This window comes from Gymnoscopelus microlampas (genome assembly GCF_963454915.1).
Source record: "Gymnoscopelus microlampas genome assembly, chromosome: 16".
Taxonomy (NCBI): domain Eukaryota; kingdom Metazoa; phylum Chordata; class Actinopteri; order Myctophiformes; family Myctophidae; genus Gymnoscopelus; species Gymnoscopelus microlampas.
The window spans coordinates 32505412-32521205 of NC_139953.1; the positions used below are offsets into that span (position 1 = coordinate 32505412).

General features: G+C 39.5%; 3 protein-coding genes across 4 annotated transcripts; 2 read left to right on the plus strand and 1 right to left on the minus strand.

Moving 5' to 3' along the window:
• Positions 1 to 26: 26 nt before the first annotated feature.
• Positions 27 to 5904, minus strand: grcc10 (gene rich cluster, C10 gene). 2 transcript variants are annotated; one of them, XM_084083327.1, is made up of 5 exons: positions 5844 to 5868; positions 5164 to 5193; positions 3929 to 3982; positions 2944 to 3120; positions 27 to 564 (listed from the first exon to the last, which is right to left on the minus strand). In XM_084083327.1, the coding sequence occupies exons 3-5, from the start codon at positions 3978 to 3980 to the stop codon at positions 425 to 427; spliced, it is 369 nt and encodes a 122-aa protein (XP_083939453.1). In that variant the 5' UTR covers positions 3981 to 3982; positions 5164 to 5193; positions 5844 to 5868; the 3' UTR covers positions 27 to 424. The 2 variants fall into 2 exon arrangements, with proteins under 2 accessions (XP_083939453.1, XP_083939454.1); XM_084083328.1 differs by lacking the exon at positions 5164 to 5193 and having other exon boundaries at positions 5844 to 5904.
• On the plus strand, positions 5693 to 8790 carry saysd1 (SAYSVFN motif domain containing 1). The gene is made up of 2 exons (XM_084083326.1): positions 5693 to 6174; positions 6727 to 8790. Exons 1-2 carry the CDS (start codon positions 5905 to 5907, stop codon positions 7048 to 7050), a joined length of 594 nt encoding a protein of 197 aa, XP_083939452.1. The 5' UTR covers positions 5693 to 5904; the 3' UTR covers positions 7051 to 8790.
• A 424-nt stretch (positions 8791 to 9214) lies between these two features.
• bpnt1 (bisphosphate nucleotidase 1) lies at positions 9215 to 15753 on the plus strand. Its single transcript, XM_084083032.1, has 9 exons — positions 9215 to 9270; positions 10601 to 10724; positions 11210 to 11314; positions 11904 to 12011; positions 12900 to 12948; positions 14133 to 14224; positions 14307 to 14504; positions 14786 to 14891; positions 15213 to 15753. Exons 2-9 carry the CDS (start codon positions 10605 to 10607, stop codon positions 15362 to 15364), a joined length of 930 nt encoding a protein of 309 aa, XP_083939158.1. The 5' UTR covers positions 9215 to 9270; positions 10601 to 10604; the 3' UTR covers positions 15365 to 15753.
• The last annotated feature ends 41 nt before the right edge of the window (positions 15754 to 15794 follow it).

Consider the following 15794-nt stretch of genomic DNA (forward strand, 5'->3'; position numbering starts at 1 on the left):
TTTACTGTAAAAATGGGTTTCATGGATGACATTTTCAAAGTACTTTATTACATATTGACAGGCAACTTTAAACAGCATACAAAATGGTATAAAACATGAATAAAGAAAATGTTTTAAGGTTCAGTGACATAAGCACAATGGTAACAAATAAATATTGAAACATTAAAAAAGCAATTTACAGTAATATCTTTTGCCAGGTTGAACTGAATGGAAATCAGGAATGTGGTTGAGTTTTGAATTATGTATTTACTGAATATCCACAAAGACATTCAAGCTTCAAATAACCTAATTCTTTACATGATTAGTAATTAAAATGATGGCTAGTGGGCAGTGCCAAAAGGTCAAAAGCACTAGATGAAATTGACCATTAAGTCAGATTTGCCCATTGACAAAGTCTTGCATCCATTCAGCAATGGCACACCTTTTACGATGCTGTTATGGCTCCTCCTATAGGTGGTGTGGAGAGCGGTGGCAAAAGGAGAGACTTTAGTTTGGCCGACATGGCTGCAATCTCAGGGTCCTGGGTCTCATACATTTTCACCAATCTGGCAAATTTCAAGACACCTGAAAAGGAGGCAAAACACTACGTCAATTCCCAACATGGGACTTTCGAATGTTCCCATTCCAAATTCTTTTGACTGTCCAATCTGAGAAAGGTTACTGGAAAGAACATTTTCCTTCAACATGTTAAGGAGATGGAAAAGTAATGACGGTGACTCTTAGTTATTAACACATCGGGTGCCAGCATTTTTTCATAACTTACCGTGGGTGCCAGCATTCTCCCCATTGACTGCGCTTTGCTGTTTAAAGCTCTAGTCTGGACTCCACGACGAGCAAATCCATGTAAAAAAAAGCATCCATTCATGTAGCGTGATGACCCTGGCTATATCCTGGAACGATAACATTTCACTCGCGAGTTACAACGGGGACACATCGTGCATGACCGGTTTTCCCCACAGGAAACAGATGCGGAGATATAGGCGTTTTAAAGAAGTAAATAGACAGGAAGCGGATGGGAGCCATGTTTTTGTTTCCGGTGATCTATCTGGCCAATCCTATTCAGGATCACAATGGGTACTCCCAGAGGTGCTCTAGCCCCTCCCGTGTGGAGAAAAACAAAAAGACACCAAAACCGTACCGGTACGGTTATGGCACTCCGCGTAACTTTTTGCACCTTTTGCAAAACAGTATATATACGGTTTTGGCACCCCATGTGTTAAATAGCTATCTTTTCTTAGAAGGTTTAACTATGCACTGAATGCTGGAAATGTTTTAAATATAACAGTGCACTGAATTTTGTAACAATCCTGTTTGGTGGCTGAGTATGCTCGAGAGCTTTCAGTGTTTTATGAACACACCTTGTGTTGGTACACTTAACCACTTAAAACTTCTTTACTTAGTAAACTAATAGTTGACCAGGTCGGCTATATACTTGGTCCGCTCTTTTTCCCCTCTACATCAAATCTCTTTGCTGAAAATAGCCGATTTACAGGCTAGTAATTTGGCTATTTTCTGCAGATGTTCTCCCCAGAATAGGGATGCAACGGTTCAAGTGGTTAAATCAAGGAAAAATCTAAATTAGATCCACCTGATTGTTTTCTAAACTGAAAAAACGTATTCAAGAAGCCCTAATGTCAATACCAATTAAGACTGTAACTAGTGAAACTGGCTAAATATTTCCCTTTCTAAAAGTTAAATGATTGAAAACTGATAAAAAAAGGAAGGATACAAGATTAATTTGAGAATAAATGAAAATAGCAGTGTTGTACTGCTATGTATCACCAGCACAACCATGTAGTAGTTCAAGTAGTTTTGTTCTAAAGGTTGTGTCGTGCGACATGCCAAAGTGCTCTCTCCTCGTTGGCTTTCATCATATACTGTACTTTTAACATCAGTGTATCAACCAGCAGAATGTAAAAGTTCAATTGCAAAAACATTATGGAGAACGTAAAAAATGATATAGTTTATATAGCACAAAATGTATTAAGTAATGTTTCGGATAGCCTGGTAACACAAAGTAGGGAAATGCATTAATTGAAATATATCGTTGGTACTGTAGGTAGATAAAACATGTAAGGAGTCTACAAGTTAAAATAAAACAACCTTTGAAAATAATACTATGAAGCCTGAACAAGACAAGACATCACAATACGACTAATCGATCAGTTAATCCCATCTTGTTGCACAGGATTACATTTTCATACCAAACCATAATCAACTCAACGTGACACAAGCATTGTCACGGCATGTGTGAATGAACGCAGGACAGAAATATAGCAAAGATCACTAGCAGTACTGGAAAGGTTATCTCACTGGACCTCTACTGGTCTAGGCTCCGATACACGTATTGTCACCAGACACGTGACTGACTTGACAGAGGAATTTTGATGCGAGCGGGAGAAACACACTATCCTTCTCAGTTCCGCTCCCCACTGAACAGACACCCCGCCCAAACTGTAGGAGTCGCTATTGCAGCGGCAGAGGTCCCCCTCCCCACCCGGCTTCCCACCACTGTGACTGAACACAGAACACAGCCAATTGTGTTTGTTGTAGTGCCCGGCCAAGCTGAATGCACCATGGAGTAGTCAAATCTCTGGATGTTCAGTCCATGCACATAATACAGTGTATGACACAACAAGCAAACAATGGTAATGTCAAGCACCCAAATAACTTAGTTGTTTGGCCTGGTGAAGAGCCTTGACTCGAAACGTTGTCAATAAATTACACCGGAATTGTTTCTGTTTAAGTTGTTTGTATCTTGTTTTTGTTGTTGAAAAATGTATTCATTTAAAAACATGATTGTATTTCGATATAATAAAAACAATTGATAACAAAAAAAAAAAAATTACACCGGAGCATATGAGTGTGCAGGTTTTACTCTTTCTCCCCGTATAAGTTGTAAAAATGTCCTGAGACAGGCTGTGCGGTGATTTGTTTTCTCACCCTCTCCTTCATTGTTGAAGCCATAGGCCTTGATAACCTCTTGTTGGATCAGAGTGGCCACGGGGAGCACCAGCTGCAGCATCTTGCCCATGTCATTACAGGCACTCTCTCGCGCCTCCTCCATCCGCGCCACGTTCTCTGGGACAGAGAACGCCTGGATGACCTCACTGAGCACCACTGCAACACAAACACACCATCAATTCCTCTGCTTCAAAAGTACGATAGAGAGAAAACAATGCATACAACAACATGCAACAACCAAAAATGTAGAAAAAAAAGATCATAATAAAGGCCTGAGTTAAAGAAGCCAACCAGCAATTGTTGGCTACTATATCAAAAGGACTGTTACTACAATTACAAGAAACATGCACTTACACCCAAACCATGTATCATAGTTAGTTAGGGTTTTGTTTATATATAATTACAGTAGTAGCAGTAGTGTTATGTATGTAATATTATTTTGAGCACCATCCCTGCATCGGACATGAACCATTTTTCATTTCTGATTAACCCATTGAGACCTGAAGCCTGTTCTACATGTCTCCGTCCTAAATCCCAACAGTATTCTGAAAAACGTATGTTTCTATGTCAGTGGTGCTGAATCTTTTTCATGTCAAGGACCGCCAAAATTATATGTATTTGGCTGCCGACCCCCATCAAAATATTTTGTTCCAGGGACCCCCAGAAGCAAAGATTTGAGTTAAAAATGTTCGCTTTAAAAATATATATATTCAGAAGATTTGCACACATTTTCAAGATTTTTCAAAAATAGCAGATCTACAAGCTTGTAGCGCGGCACTCTGTGCCACGCTATGAGCTTGTTTATCTGCTATTTTTGAATAGCCAAAAGTGTAAAATATGGCTTTTTAGCTCAAATCTAAAAATGGGTTAAAAGGGCTTCCAGTTATGCGAGTAAAAAATGAGCACAATCATTGCTGGACACTGGTGTAGGAAAACAGAAACAAACCACACTCTTCATTCTCACCTCTTGCCTGCTCAACAGTAAGGGTGGGCTGTTGTGCTGGGGCTGAGGCCATGTCTGTGAGAAGAGAATGAATGACACACATTTCAAGGTGTTTAAAAGTATGAACACAGTCTTACTGATGTTGTCTCATAGATTGGGGCTATTTAAAATGAATCTTAAAATGACAAAGGACTTATAGCACCCACAAAAATGTTATAGTGCTACTACAATTTCCTTTGTGTGTGTATTGTTCGCATAAATAGTTATACTTTCCTGATAGAACACACATGCATAACATTTAGGGCGGCTTACAATGATGAGATTAATATCCCGTCTCTTTTTTCTGCATAATCGTCATGGAAAACCTTTATTAAATGTATTCCCTATTTAATAGGGAATACATCTGATCTATATCCTAGACATCATCGGCACTAGTAGCTATAAACACTAGTAGCAAAAGACATATGTACAGTACAACAGTAGAACAGTTGGGGGTGGCAGGGTGGGGGTGGGGGGTCATTTCTGGTAGATAATTGCACTGGTATAAATTAACTAAGTACATTCACTCAAGTACTGTACTTGAGTACAATGTTGAGATATTTTATACTTTACTGGAGTATTTCCAGTTTTCAGTAGTTTTACTTCTACTCCACTACATCTCAGAGTCAAATATTGTACTTTTACTCCAGTCTCCACTACAATTATTTGAAAACTTTAGTTACTAGTTACTTTGCAGGTACAAATTATAATATTATAAAACTTACATTACAACCACTTTAGCCCCATTTTATGCATAGGCTATTTGAAAATAGCCGATAAGCTCACAACTCTACAAGCTTGTGAGCATGTAGATCTGCTATTTTCAAACATTTTACTACTTTTACTTTTGGTACTTTAAGTATATTTTGATGCCAATATGCTTTTGTGCTTTTACAAGCATTAAGTAACATTTTGAACACAGGCATCTTAACTGTAACGAGTATTTTTATATTGTGGTATTGCTACTTTTACATAAGTAAAATATCAAGAGTACTTAATTCTTCCATCACTGAATATAAAACTCGATGTTCTTCCAGACATCATGCATTTGGTTTATCAGGGTCAGCTGAGCTTTCCTTTATCGAGCTAAGCAACCAACCAGAGCTGTTTAGATAAGGTAAACCCATGAATCATGAAATATGTTATGCATATATATGTTATATATAGCCACAGTATAGGCCTATATGTTTACGTAATGAAGTAAGACAATAACTCACCACACACACCAAGAATGAAAACGACCTAGCCTAGGAAAGGTAAATAAAAGAATATGTCGTAAAACGATGCGTTTACGGCTAAATGTGTGTCTTCACGACATAGTAGCGTTGCCAGATTTTGTGAGGAAATAAGCAACCAGGTCTATGAAAACAAGCGCAGAGGAAGCGACCCAGATCACGATGCGACGCGCTGTGAGCTTGCAGATCTGCTATTTTCAATCTTGGGGAAAAAAAGGACATTTTGAAACATTTTGGAAACATTTTAACAACACAAATCGTGTATGGGGACATTACTCCATCCTTGCCCTGGCACAACATATTTTCAGATGGGGGTCCGCAGACAATACATATTAATTTAGGGGTCCTTCACATGAATTCTTTTGAGGACCACTGGTTTAAACAACATTAGGAAACAAGCCAAAAAACCGGACAACCACCAATATTTACAAGCAACTTTACAGAAAATTAAACCCAAAGTCGCTTATAATAGCAGACATGGCAACACTGGAACGTTCCGCTTTCAGGTACACACTGGACCGAAAGGTAAACAAACCGTGGATAATAAGTCATAAGTCCGCGTGTACAACCTATTGTCTGATATAATTGGATCAACATTGAGGATAAACAACGATATTGCGTTCTAAAAAAACCACTATGAAACATTAAGTGAAGTTATTTACCGTTGATTAACGCAGCTTTCTTCCCGCCGCCACGTAAACAACACAGCTGTTTGCTAGTGTTATGGAGCAGAAGCTGGCACAATTCAGAGCTCGAAGGAGGGCTGAAAGTGCTGTGAAAAGTAGTGACTGTACTGGTACTACTGCAGTTCAAACTGCTGTGAAAAGCAGTGACTGTGCTACAGATCAACAGCCACCCAACATGCTGGAGGAGCTCCACACATCTGCTCAGACAGCCAGTGCAAGTGAACTTAAAGCTGTCAAGCGAGAGGAAGATGAACTGGCAGATGAAGACACCAGGCCTCTCCTTTCTGGAGAGAAGAAACACGTCGAGGTGAGTTAGTGCTGTTTATATGGGCAGGTACTAGCCTATGTTGATCGATTTTGACATTTTTATATCAAAATGTCAAAATCGATCAAATTCATCTACGACTACGAGAGTCTGATCTAAGGCTAGGCAGGTACTATAGCTGTAGAATACAACTCTCGTAGACGTATTTATGATTCTGACGTTTTCAATCTACGAGAGTTGTAGTGTTCACCCCCCATGGACACAGGGACTTTCAGCACTATGCCCCGTAGACACTCCAAATATGTACAAATTGAAAATAAAGGTGCTTACCCCCATGCCCCAAATGTTAACTCTCGCTACGGGGTAGTAGTTTAATGTAATAATCCATATCTTTCAATAAAGAAGTGTTTTAATGCCGTCTGTGGCCGAACGCCCTTTTTTCACCCTCGTTTACATCCTTTTTACATTGAGTGTAATTCTGGGTTTCACCAGATGGGCGCGTCACTACCGCCCATTGGGAATTCCGACAGAGTTGCTGTATATATATGTAAATTGCTGTATATGACCCATGACATGCTGTTATGTCCTCACTAGGATGGTCCAGTTTGGCTTCTGGACAGCGCCCTGGGCCGGTGGCTGAAATCAAGACAGTTTGCTTTCACAAATCTGACTCTGTTAAAGGTCTTACTGTGGCTGGTTCTTCTTGGCCTGTTTGCTGAACTGGGTTTTGGCTTGCCCTTCTTCATGATCTCCCTGTTCTACTGGCTCTATGAAGGACTCCGGAGCCCGGCTGAACGCAAACCTGGAGAGATGAGCGCTTATTCTGTCTTCAACCCAGACTGTCAGCCGATCCTGGGCACAATTACTGCAGAGCAATTGGAAGGAGAAATGGGATACAGTATGCTAGCCCACAGATAAAATCACTTGCTCAAGTGGAAAAGTAAAGTCTGCTGACAGCCTCACACACATCTTTAACGATTGGGAAATATATTTATCAGTGATTGATGACCGTACTATAAATGCATACAGATCAAACCGATCAGTCAAATTGGTTTCACACAATAATATAACTAATGGTAAATTGACATTAAATGTCTGGCTATTTCTATTTCTTCTTCTTGAAGCAGTTTCATACACAAACAAATACTCAGAGACACGTCACGATGCAACAGCCAACCCTGTGACGTCAAGGACCAAAATGATAGGAAAGGGACTGTTCACCAGTCATCCCCTCTGTATACAAGACCTGGATGACAAATATTTAGTTGGATTCCCTATCGCACAATCCATGCTTCAGTTCACTTAAAACAGGCTTAAAAATGTTTCATCTATCCCTTCATTTAGTCTTTTTGGGAAATCACAATGGGATTTATGATTTGTCTTTTGATTCTACTGATCTGATTAACCACAGGAACCCTAGCATCCCTATTCTGGACATGTCATAGGCACACATTCAGTGAAAATAAGCGAACATCCTGAGAAAATGGCCAATGTACAGTACTTGCTCATAATGACACCTGAGCATGTAAGGTGAAGAGGAAAAAAGGAGGGGACCAAGAGTCCCCAGACGCCTGGGGACTCCGGGCAACAAAGTATATCTTGCTGTCGGGGTGGAAACCTTGTCCAAAACCGTTCCTTTTTTATTATTATAAAAAAAAAAGTAATTTTGAAATGGTGAAAATAGCCCATCAGACGCGTTGTGAACTTGTAGATGGTATGTTTTTCCCTAAATGAATGCCCTACTTCATCATACAAGAGTGTCACACAAAAGTAGTAAAAACACTACAAGTTTCTGCCCGACAACAACGATATAGGGTTTAAGTGGTTAATGGAGATAACAGCTGTAATTTTGTCCACTCATCCTAGGTTGAGCCCTGTGCCTCACAATTGTAGAATTACTGTACGTCGTACAAACACCTATTTTATTATTGAGATTATCTACCAGTCGTAGATCAGCTATTTTCACTCCTTTTGTGTGACACGCTTGTGCGACGAAGGAGGGCATTGATCTGTAAAAAAAAAGTAACGTTGAAATATGGAGATACAAGGTTTCTGCCCGACAGCGATATGCTCCATGTGAAAAATTATTTGTGTCATGAGAGAATGGAGTCATAACCAACGTTGTCCTTTTGGAAGTTTTAAAGACCATTATTACTGAACCAGGACATAGATTATGTGACGCAAAACCACATTTAGATTTAGGTTGTTGGGGAAAAAACAAATTTGAATAACAATTTTGTATTTTTTCCTATTGTGTGGTAATGTACGAGATGCCAACTTTTACACATTTGACGGTATGTCTGCTCTGCTGTCAAGTGACTGCAAAGTGGTAATATTTGATAACTTTACAATGTTTTAAAGGGCATCAACTGGTAATGGCTGTGCTTCTAGAAGACTGTTTATCAATGAGGTTAAGGGTCAACTCCCACCTGTTTAGCAGAATAAAATGCTACAGATGGATGGGAAAAGATACTTTTAGTGTGGGCAATAAAATTAATCTGATTTATTTTTATTTCTTAGCCCAACTATACTACAGTTTTTCCTTTAAGACACACCTCAAAACTGGATTGTTTCTTTTTCTTTTTTCAAGATGATGTGTTTGGGAATAAATAAATAAAAGGGTGAAATAAATGTAAAGTGTCAAGTTTCTAAAAGCAAGCCAGCAAGCCAAGTGTCTCTAGGTAGTTTGTTGTCTTTACACACACACACACACACACACACACCTATACTGTAGATAGATAGATAGATTTTTATTATAGTGTCCTACACCACAAGAGACCCTGCCCGCACAAGCTTATAAGACACTCACAAAATTTGCATACACCAAGATACACCACAAACTTGAAACAAAATACATAAACATATTGATAATCCAGGCTGTGAGATACGGATACATCGTTCTCCAACACAACTACCATGCCTTCTCAATGAATTCATGCCTTCTCAATGAATTTTCCTATTAAAAACAAAAACTAACATATTGAATATGGGGATGTTGAGAAAAACTGAAACTGGGAGGTCTAGTTGTAAACCCATCGGGCACTAGGACCATGGAACCACTAAAACTGGTCTACTTCCGGCTGTCGTGTTGCTGTACATTACAGTAGAGTCAAGTCCACGCCAGTCATAAACAGCACAGTAAGTCATACTCTACCTTATTATCTACCACATGTAATGCAATGAGAGAGTCATTACAGTGTGAATGAATGAGGTACAGTGAGAATGTAACGCTTTATCTCTGGCTCTTGCTTTTGCAAAATGATTTCTCTTTAAAGCCTGCGTGTCCTGAGCAGTGGTGGAAAGTAACCAATTACATTTACTCAAGTACTGTACTTATAAGTACAATTTTTAGGTCATTTTTACCTTACTTGAGTATTTCCAATTTTCAATACTTTTACTTCTACTCCACTACATCTCAGAGGCAAATATTGCACTTTTACTTCACTGCAATTATTTGAAAACTTTAGTTACTAGTTAATTTGCAGATATAAATTATTATGTTATAAAACATACATTAACCACTTTAGCCCTGTTTTATACATAGGCTATTTTTGAAAATGTTTGTACTTTTACTTTTGGTGATATTTTGATTTTTATATTGTGGTATTGCTACTTTTACTTAATACTACTTGCTACTACTTACTACTAAAATATCTGAGTACTTCTTCACCACTGGTCCTGAGTGATTTATTATAAGAGGACTATGCCACCTCCCTGTTATTCATTCATTCATGAATCATGATATTACAGTTTGTCCTTTGCCCCACCAACCCAGGGGTGTGTGCGTGTCTTTCCTGTACGTTTTTCATGTCAAGGACACCCAAATTAACATGTATTTGGCTGTGGACCCCCATCTCAAAATATGTGTCAAGGAAACCCAGTTAAAAAAAAATCTGGATTTTCAAATATTTTCAAAAATAGCAGATCTACAAGCTCACAGCGCATCACAAGCTTGTAGATCGGCTATTTTTGAATAGTCAAAGTATAAAATATGGTTAAAGTAGTTGAAATGATGGCAATGCAGGGGTCTTCAATGTTTTTCAGGCCAAGCCATGCAAGGACCCCTTAGCTGAGAGAGAGATGAAGCAGGGACCCCCACTACATAGCCTATGATATTTCAATTCAATTCAATCTTTATTTCAGACCCAGTCTAGATGAGAACCAGACAGAACTGTGTGTAGGATCCGTTATGACAGCGATGATGTCATTTACTGACTCAGATGTCCTACATAAACCTGTACATATGGTTACGTAGCACATATAATTGAATTGTGTTGCAGATTAAAACATGTTTTTTGTCCCAGACCCGCTGTTGAAGACCCCTGCTCTATATTAACTAACAAATTTAGCTGGAGAACCCCTGGGGGTTCCCGGACCACACATTGTGAACCACTGCTGTAGGACACTAACAAAAGACATGCTGTCTGTCTGTCTGTCTGTCTGTCTGTCTGTCTCCTCCGTCCATCAGCATCATGTCTGTAAACCCTGCGGTGGTGATGCGTGTGGTGGCCTCTGCCTACGCCGTGGCTGAGAAGGCTGGCTCCATTGTAAGGAACGTCCTCCGCAGTGGAGAGCTTGGTATTGTGCAGAAGGTGGGAGCAGATTCCATTTACCTTACCTTACCTAGTATTTTAGAATCTCTATGTCAATAAAGGAGGCAGCTGTAGGGCTGCAACTATCAATTATTTTCTTTAGCCATTATTCTATCGATTACTTTTTAGATATTTTTCATAATCGATCAAATCGATTTGATATCGTTTGATGAACTGTTGCACCTCTAGAGGCAAAAATGCTGTGCATAGAAATGGCACCAAGTCACAAGAATCAATCAATGAATGTGTAAATACTTTACATGTAAAAATGTCTAATTGATTTTAAACAGTAAGGTAGGAATCACACACCAGTTAAAATCATTTGGTGTATTTAGATACTAGTTGCATTAAGTGTGGCTTGATGCCCTGTTAGAAATGTTCTGTCTTTACTGTAACTTTAAAGCCAGGTATGTAAAGGAAGGAATAAAACTAAACACAAATTGTCTCTGCCAAACACGTTTTTCTTTGTGTTTTTCCATGCACAGACAGGGGTTAATGATCTGCAGACGCTGGCAGACAGACTGGCCCAGCAAAGCATTTGCGCCTCACTATCTAGACGATTCCCTAAACTCACCATCATTGGGGAGGAGGTGAGTCTGTAAATTAGAGCTGACACTATTATTATTGATTCTGTAGTTGTCATCATGTGGTGTTTCTTGGGCAATTAAACCTGGCGGCGCCCATCCCTCTCCAGATTGGATGCAGTTTAATGTCGTACCCAGGACGTCAAGATTATTATTATTGATTAATTATTCTATTGATTACTTTTTTTTGACTAATCGAATAATCGAGAAGCATATCTTTTTTATTTTGTTGTTTTATACAAATTGGCCCCAAAAATCAGTATTTTTCTAAATAGTTTGTCTTACAATGTTGTCGCACAATAGTACTGCACAAAAGTAACAAAAATAGCCGATTTGTCAACACGTTGCGATGCGCTGTGATTGATATATATTTTTTAACATTTTGGGACATTTCAATCATTGATTATTATTATTATAAAAATATATATATAATCGATTAAATTGATTAGTTCAATTCATTGTAATCCCTACTACTGTAAACGTAAATCCTCCTTCTGGGAGTGTGTGTGCCATGATGTTGTAGGTTGTGTTCTATAATAATAAAAAAAAGTGTAATCCAGAAGTTGATGTAGTTTTATCCTTTCATATGCTGTAGGACCTTCCAGATGAGGAAGTAAAGGAAGACCTTATAGAAGATGGCCAGGCTGAAGACATCCTCCAGAAGACCTGCCCTGTGGAGTACAGTGCTGTCAAAGAGGAAGAGGTAACAGTAAAGAGGTTTAGAATAGAGATATATCTGCCATTATTTGTCGGCAATTATGCAGCTGATGTGTCTTTTTTTTTTTTTAAATAGCTGAACTACAAGCTCACAACGTGACACGTTGTGAGCTTGGAGACTGCCTATTTTTTAAAGTTTTGGAATAGGGCTAATTTAATTTGTTAAATGTCCTCAAATAGAAACTTTCATCAAATCTACGTTTTTAAAATGTATTAGAAAATGTTGCACTTTTTGGCAAAATAGAGGTCAAACATTGAGTCTTCTAGACTATCCAATATCAGGATGGGCATCGAACCCAAAAATCTGGCATCAGTCAGATATGGTTATGGCTGTGTCATAGTGACATGAGCATGAGTCCTCCTTAAGCCAATTTTAATATAGGATATGTGAGAGTGGGAAGGAGGGAGGAAGGGAGAGAGAGACTATTTCATGTATATGGGCAGTTTAACAAGGATAGTTTTACAAATAAAAATGTACCAGTGTTGCATCCTACACATTGCAAGGTAGTACATTTCAATTTGTCATAGTGTTGCCAACAGCAGGTTCATGTAGTCACTTGGGCAGTGACAGCTTGCTAGTTGCTACGGGCTCTTTATACACAACACACTCCGTATGTGCTGTTCTGTGCACTTGCTGTGACCAGGAGGGGACCGGGCGTCCTTAAACACGTGCTCCCAAAGGCAAAATACTGTGGTGACATCCGCAACCTATAGAGAGCTCTACATAGCTCCATGTGGTCACAATCAAAATATTATGTTGGTCACGGCCTCAGGTCAGTAGTAAACTTCAGGTCAGGCGACATTCTGGTCAGAAATGGTTCAGTTGTACAGTACTTTGTGTGTGAATACAGTTTCTGAATGTGTCTTCTCTCAGCTGGTTGTGTGGGTTGATCCCCTTGATGGCACAAAAGAATATACAGAAGGTAAGCACTTCACCTGTTCATTACATCTGTGCATGCGTATGCACTTGCGTGCATGTTTTCGGCCCGGTGAGCTGAGACTAAGTAGTGAGCCATCAAGCTCCTGGTCTTGCTTAATGGGCATTTTCTGTCTGTTAACCATTGCACTGGCTCTCATATCTTCTCTGACACTTTCAGAACACATCCATTCCAGGCTTCATTGCATGTGGCCTTAGCAACTATAACTGCAGTAATATTGCTAAAAGTATAGCCTCTAGTTTGAGGGCAGTAGTGATGTTTATGCACCCTATCCAGTCTACATCATAATTTAATTAAAGAAAAAATGTAATATTTTGTTTAGAATAGTTGTCATTCGTGAAATGTACACAATGTCAGTGGAAGATTGCTGACACACCAACATCAGGAAAGCCACATCCATGGAAACAGTTTCAGCTCACAATTCTTGGGAATCTTGTTGCTGACAGGAGAATGTGTTTGTACCTGCGTGGAAGTGGGCGGAAATATTACACTGCGTCGCTATCGGTCGAGTGCGCCAACTTATCGCCAGCAAACTAGAAACTAGGATGTTTTACCTACCTTTAATTTACCTTTTACTTTAGATTTTTTTTCTCCCCCTACTATTTAATTGAAAATCTGTTCCGTGGGTTATTTGGTCTTTTTCAGTCTGCATTCTTGCACTTAGATTCAGGACTGATAATGATGTTTTCCCTCTCGCGCTTTCCGTCTATTCCTGCATTATCTTTCTCTTCTGTGCCTCTCTTTTCATTTCATCCTTGTTGCCCAGCTGCGAAGCGTCTGCATCTCCCAGATGACCCCCAGATGCCCCTGAGAGGGTCGGACGACTCTCAGCTTCGCAGTACTGCTCTGTGTATGGCAACAGAAGGCACTGGGACTGTCTGGGAGGGACATGTTTATAGAGTAATAGGCTCAAACTGGGTAGGGAAAAGGGGCATCTTCAGGGAAAGGCCTCCAGGGAAGAAACATGACTAGCTAAAATATGACATTTTATAGTATACCCTTTTAAGTGTATCTTCTTTCTGTCCTTCATCTGCAAGCTGTCACTATACTTGCCTACTCACTGTAGAAAGACAATTCTACAAAAGTATAATTACAATGCTGTCAACTGTAACTGTAACATACTTTGTTGCGTTCCCTCTAGTGAATGTATCTTTGTCTTTTAAATGCAGGGCTCCTGGATAATGTGACTGTACTCATTGGTATTGCATATAAAGGCAAAGCCATCGCTGGTGTCATTAACCAGCCATTCTACAACTACCAGGTACAGTAGTGACGTAAATGGAATGATACTGCAAGTGTGTCTTGAAAACATTCACTCAGACCTTCCACTCTTGTGTCCTTAGCTCGGAGCAGAGGCAGACTTGGGGAGAACTCTGTGGGGAATGCTGGGACTAGGAGCGTTTGGATTTCAGCTTCAGGAGGTCCCAGGCGAAAGACGCATCATCACTACCACCCGTTCCCATAGCAACAAGCTAGTAACCGACTGCGTAGATGCCATGGAACCTCATGAGGTCACTAGAGTGGGTGGAGCAGGAAATAAGGTCAGATTAATGTTTAGTTGATGATGTGCATTATGATAATGTCATTTTGATCTCTTTGACTAGCTAGTGTTCTGTCTAGGGACTGAAAATGACCATAGTACCTCGTCCTTCTACTTGAAGTGTGTTGATAGGAACCTTGATGTTTTCTTTGTCCCCAAACAAATCTTAATTGCAATAGTCACACTATATTCATTTGTGTATATTGAGCGTTAGTGTTTACAGTTAATTTCATGACTGTGAAGCACATGCTTGCTTACATATTCCCCATCTGATCTGCACAGATTGTTCAGCTGGTTGAGGGGAAGGCCTCTGCATATGTCTTTGCCAGCCCAGGATGCAAGAAATGGGACACATGTGGTCCTGAAGCAATCCTGCGAGCCGTGGGAGGTAGGGAAAAAAAGCAACCTTCCTACACATTAAAGCTGCACAGTTCTGCCATAGTACCAACTTTCCAAATGCGTATTATTGCTTATTATTAAGAGTATCCCAATTCATAGTCCACATAAAATAGTAAATTGTATTATCAATGTGTAAAAGAATACGTTTTTACGAACAAGCTTTACTGTATGCTGTTGCTTCTACTAAATGGGAATTTGAATTATTTTCTGTTCTTGATATTGTGACTCTGCTTGCACAGAAATAACCAAGTGATTTATGTATCTTTTGTATGTAAATATTTATTTGGCTCCTCATTCTTTCCCTCTGCAGGTGAACTGACAGACATGCATGGCAATGCATACAGCTACCATGCTAACGTTAAGCACATGAACTCTGCCGGGGTCCTTGCTACACTGCGCAACCACCAGTACTATGCTAGCAGAGTGCCACAGTCAGTGCTGCAAGGCCTCAAGTCAGACTGAGGTCAAATTCACTCAGAAAGTGCAGGGACAAACTCACAGACAAGGGTCTCATTTGTGGTGCTGCAGGGACTCAAAACACAAAACATTGAGAAAGAAGGTTCCTGTGCACACCTGTGTTAAAGGGACGTGTGAGAGTCTCCTCGGTCTCCAAATTACTTTATTTTTATAAAATCAAGTGTGTGTTTTTTGTCTGGTATCGCGAGACTAACATGAGCCTTTTGTTTTGTAGAATGTTGGTGGTTGATAGTAAAGGAAATCACCATACTGTGAGCATGACTTTGAATTCAGAGCATGGATTTTCACATTCCATAGAGCAAAATGAATAACCCCTTTATTGTAAGTTTTTTGCCTGTCAAACACATGTTTTTATAACTGCAATAAAGTATAAATCAAATCATTGCAATTGTCAGGATATTGACCAGGACCAAGA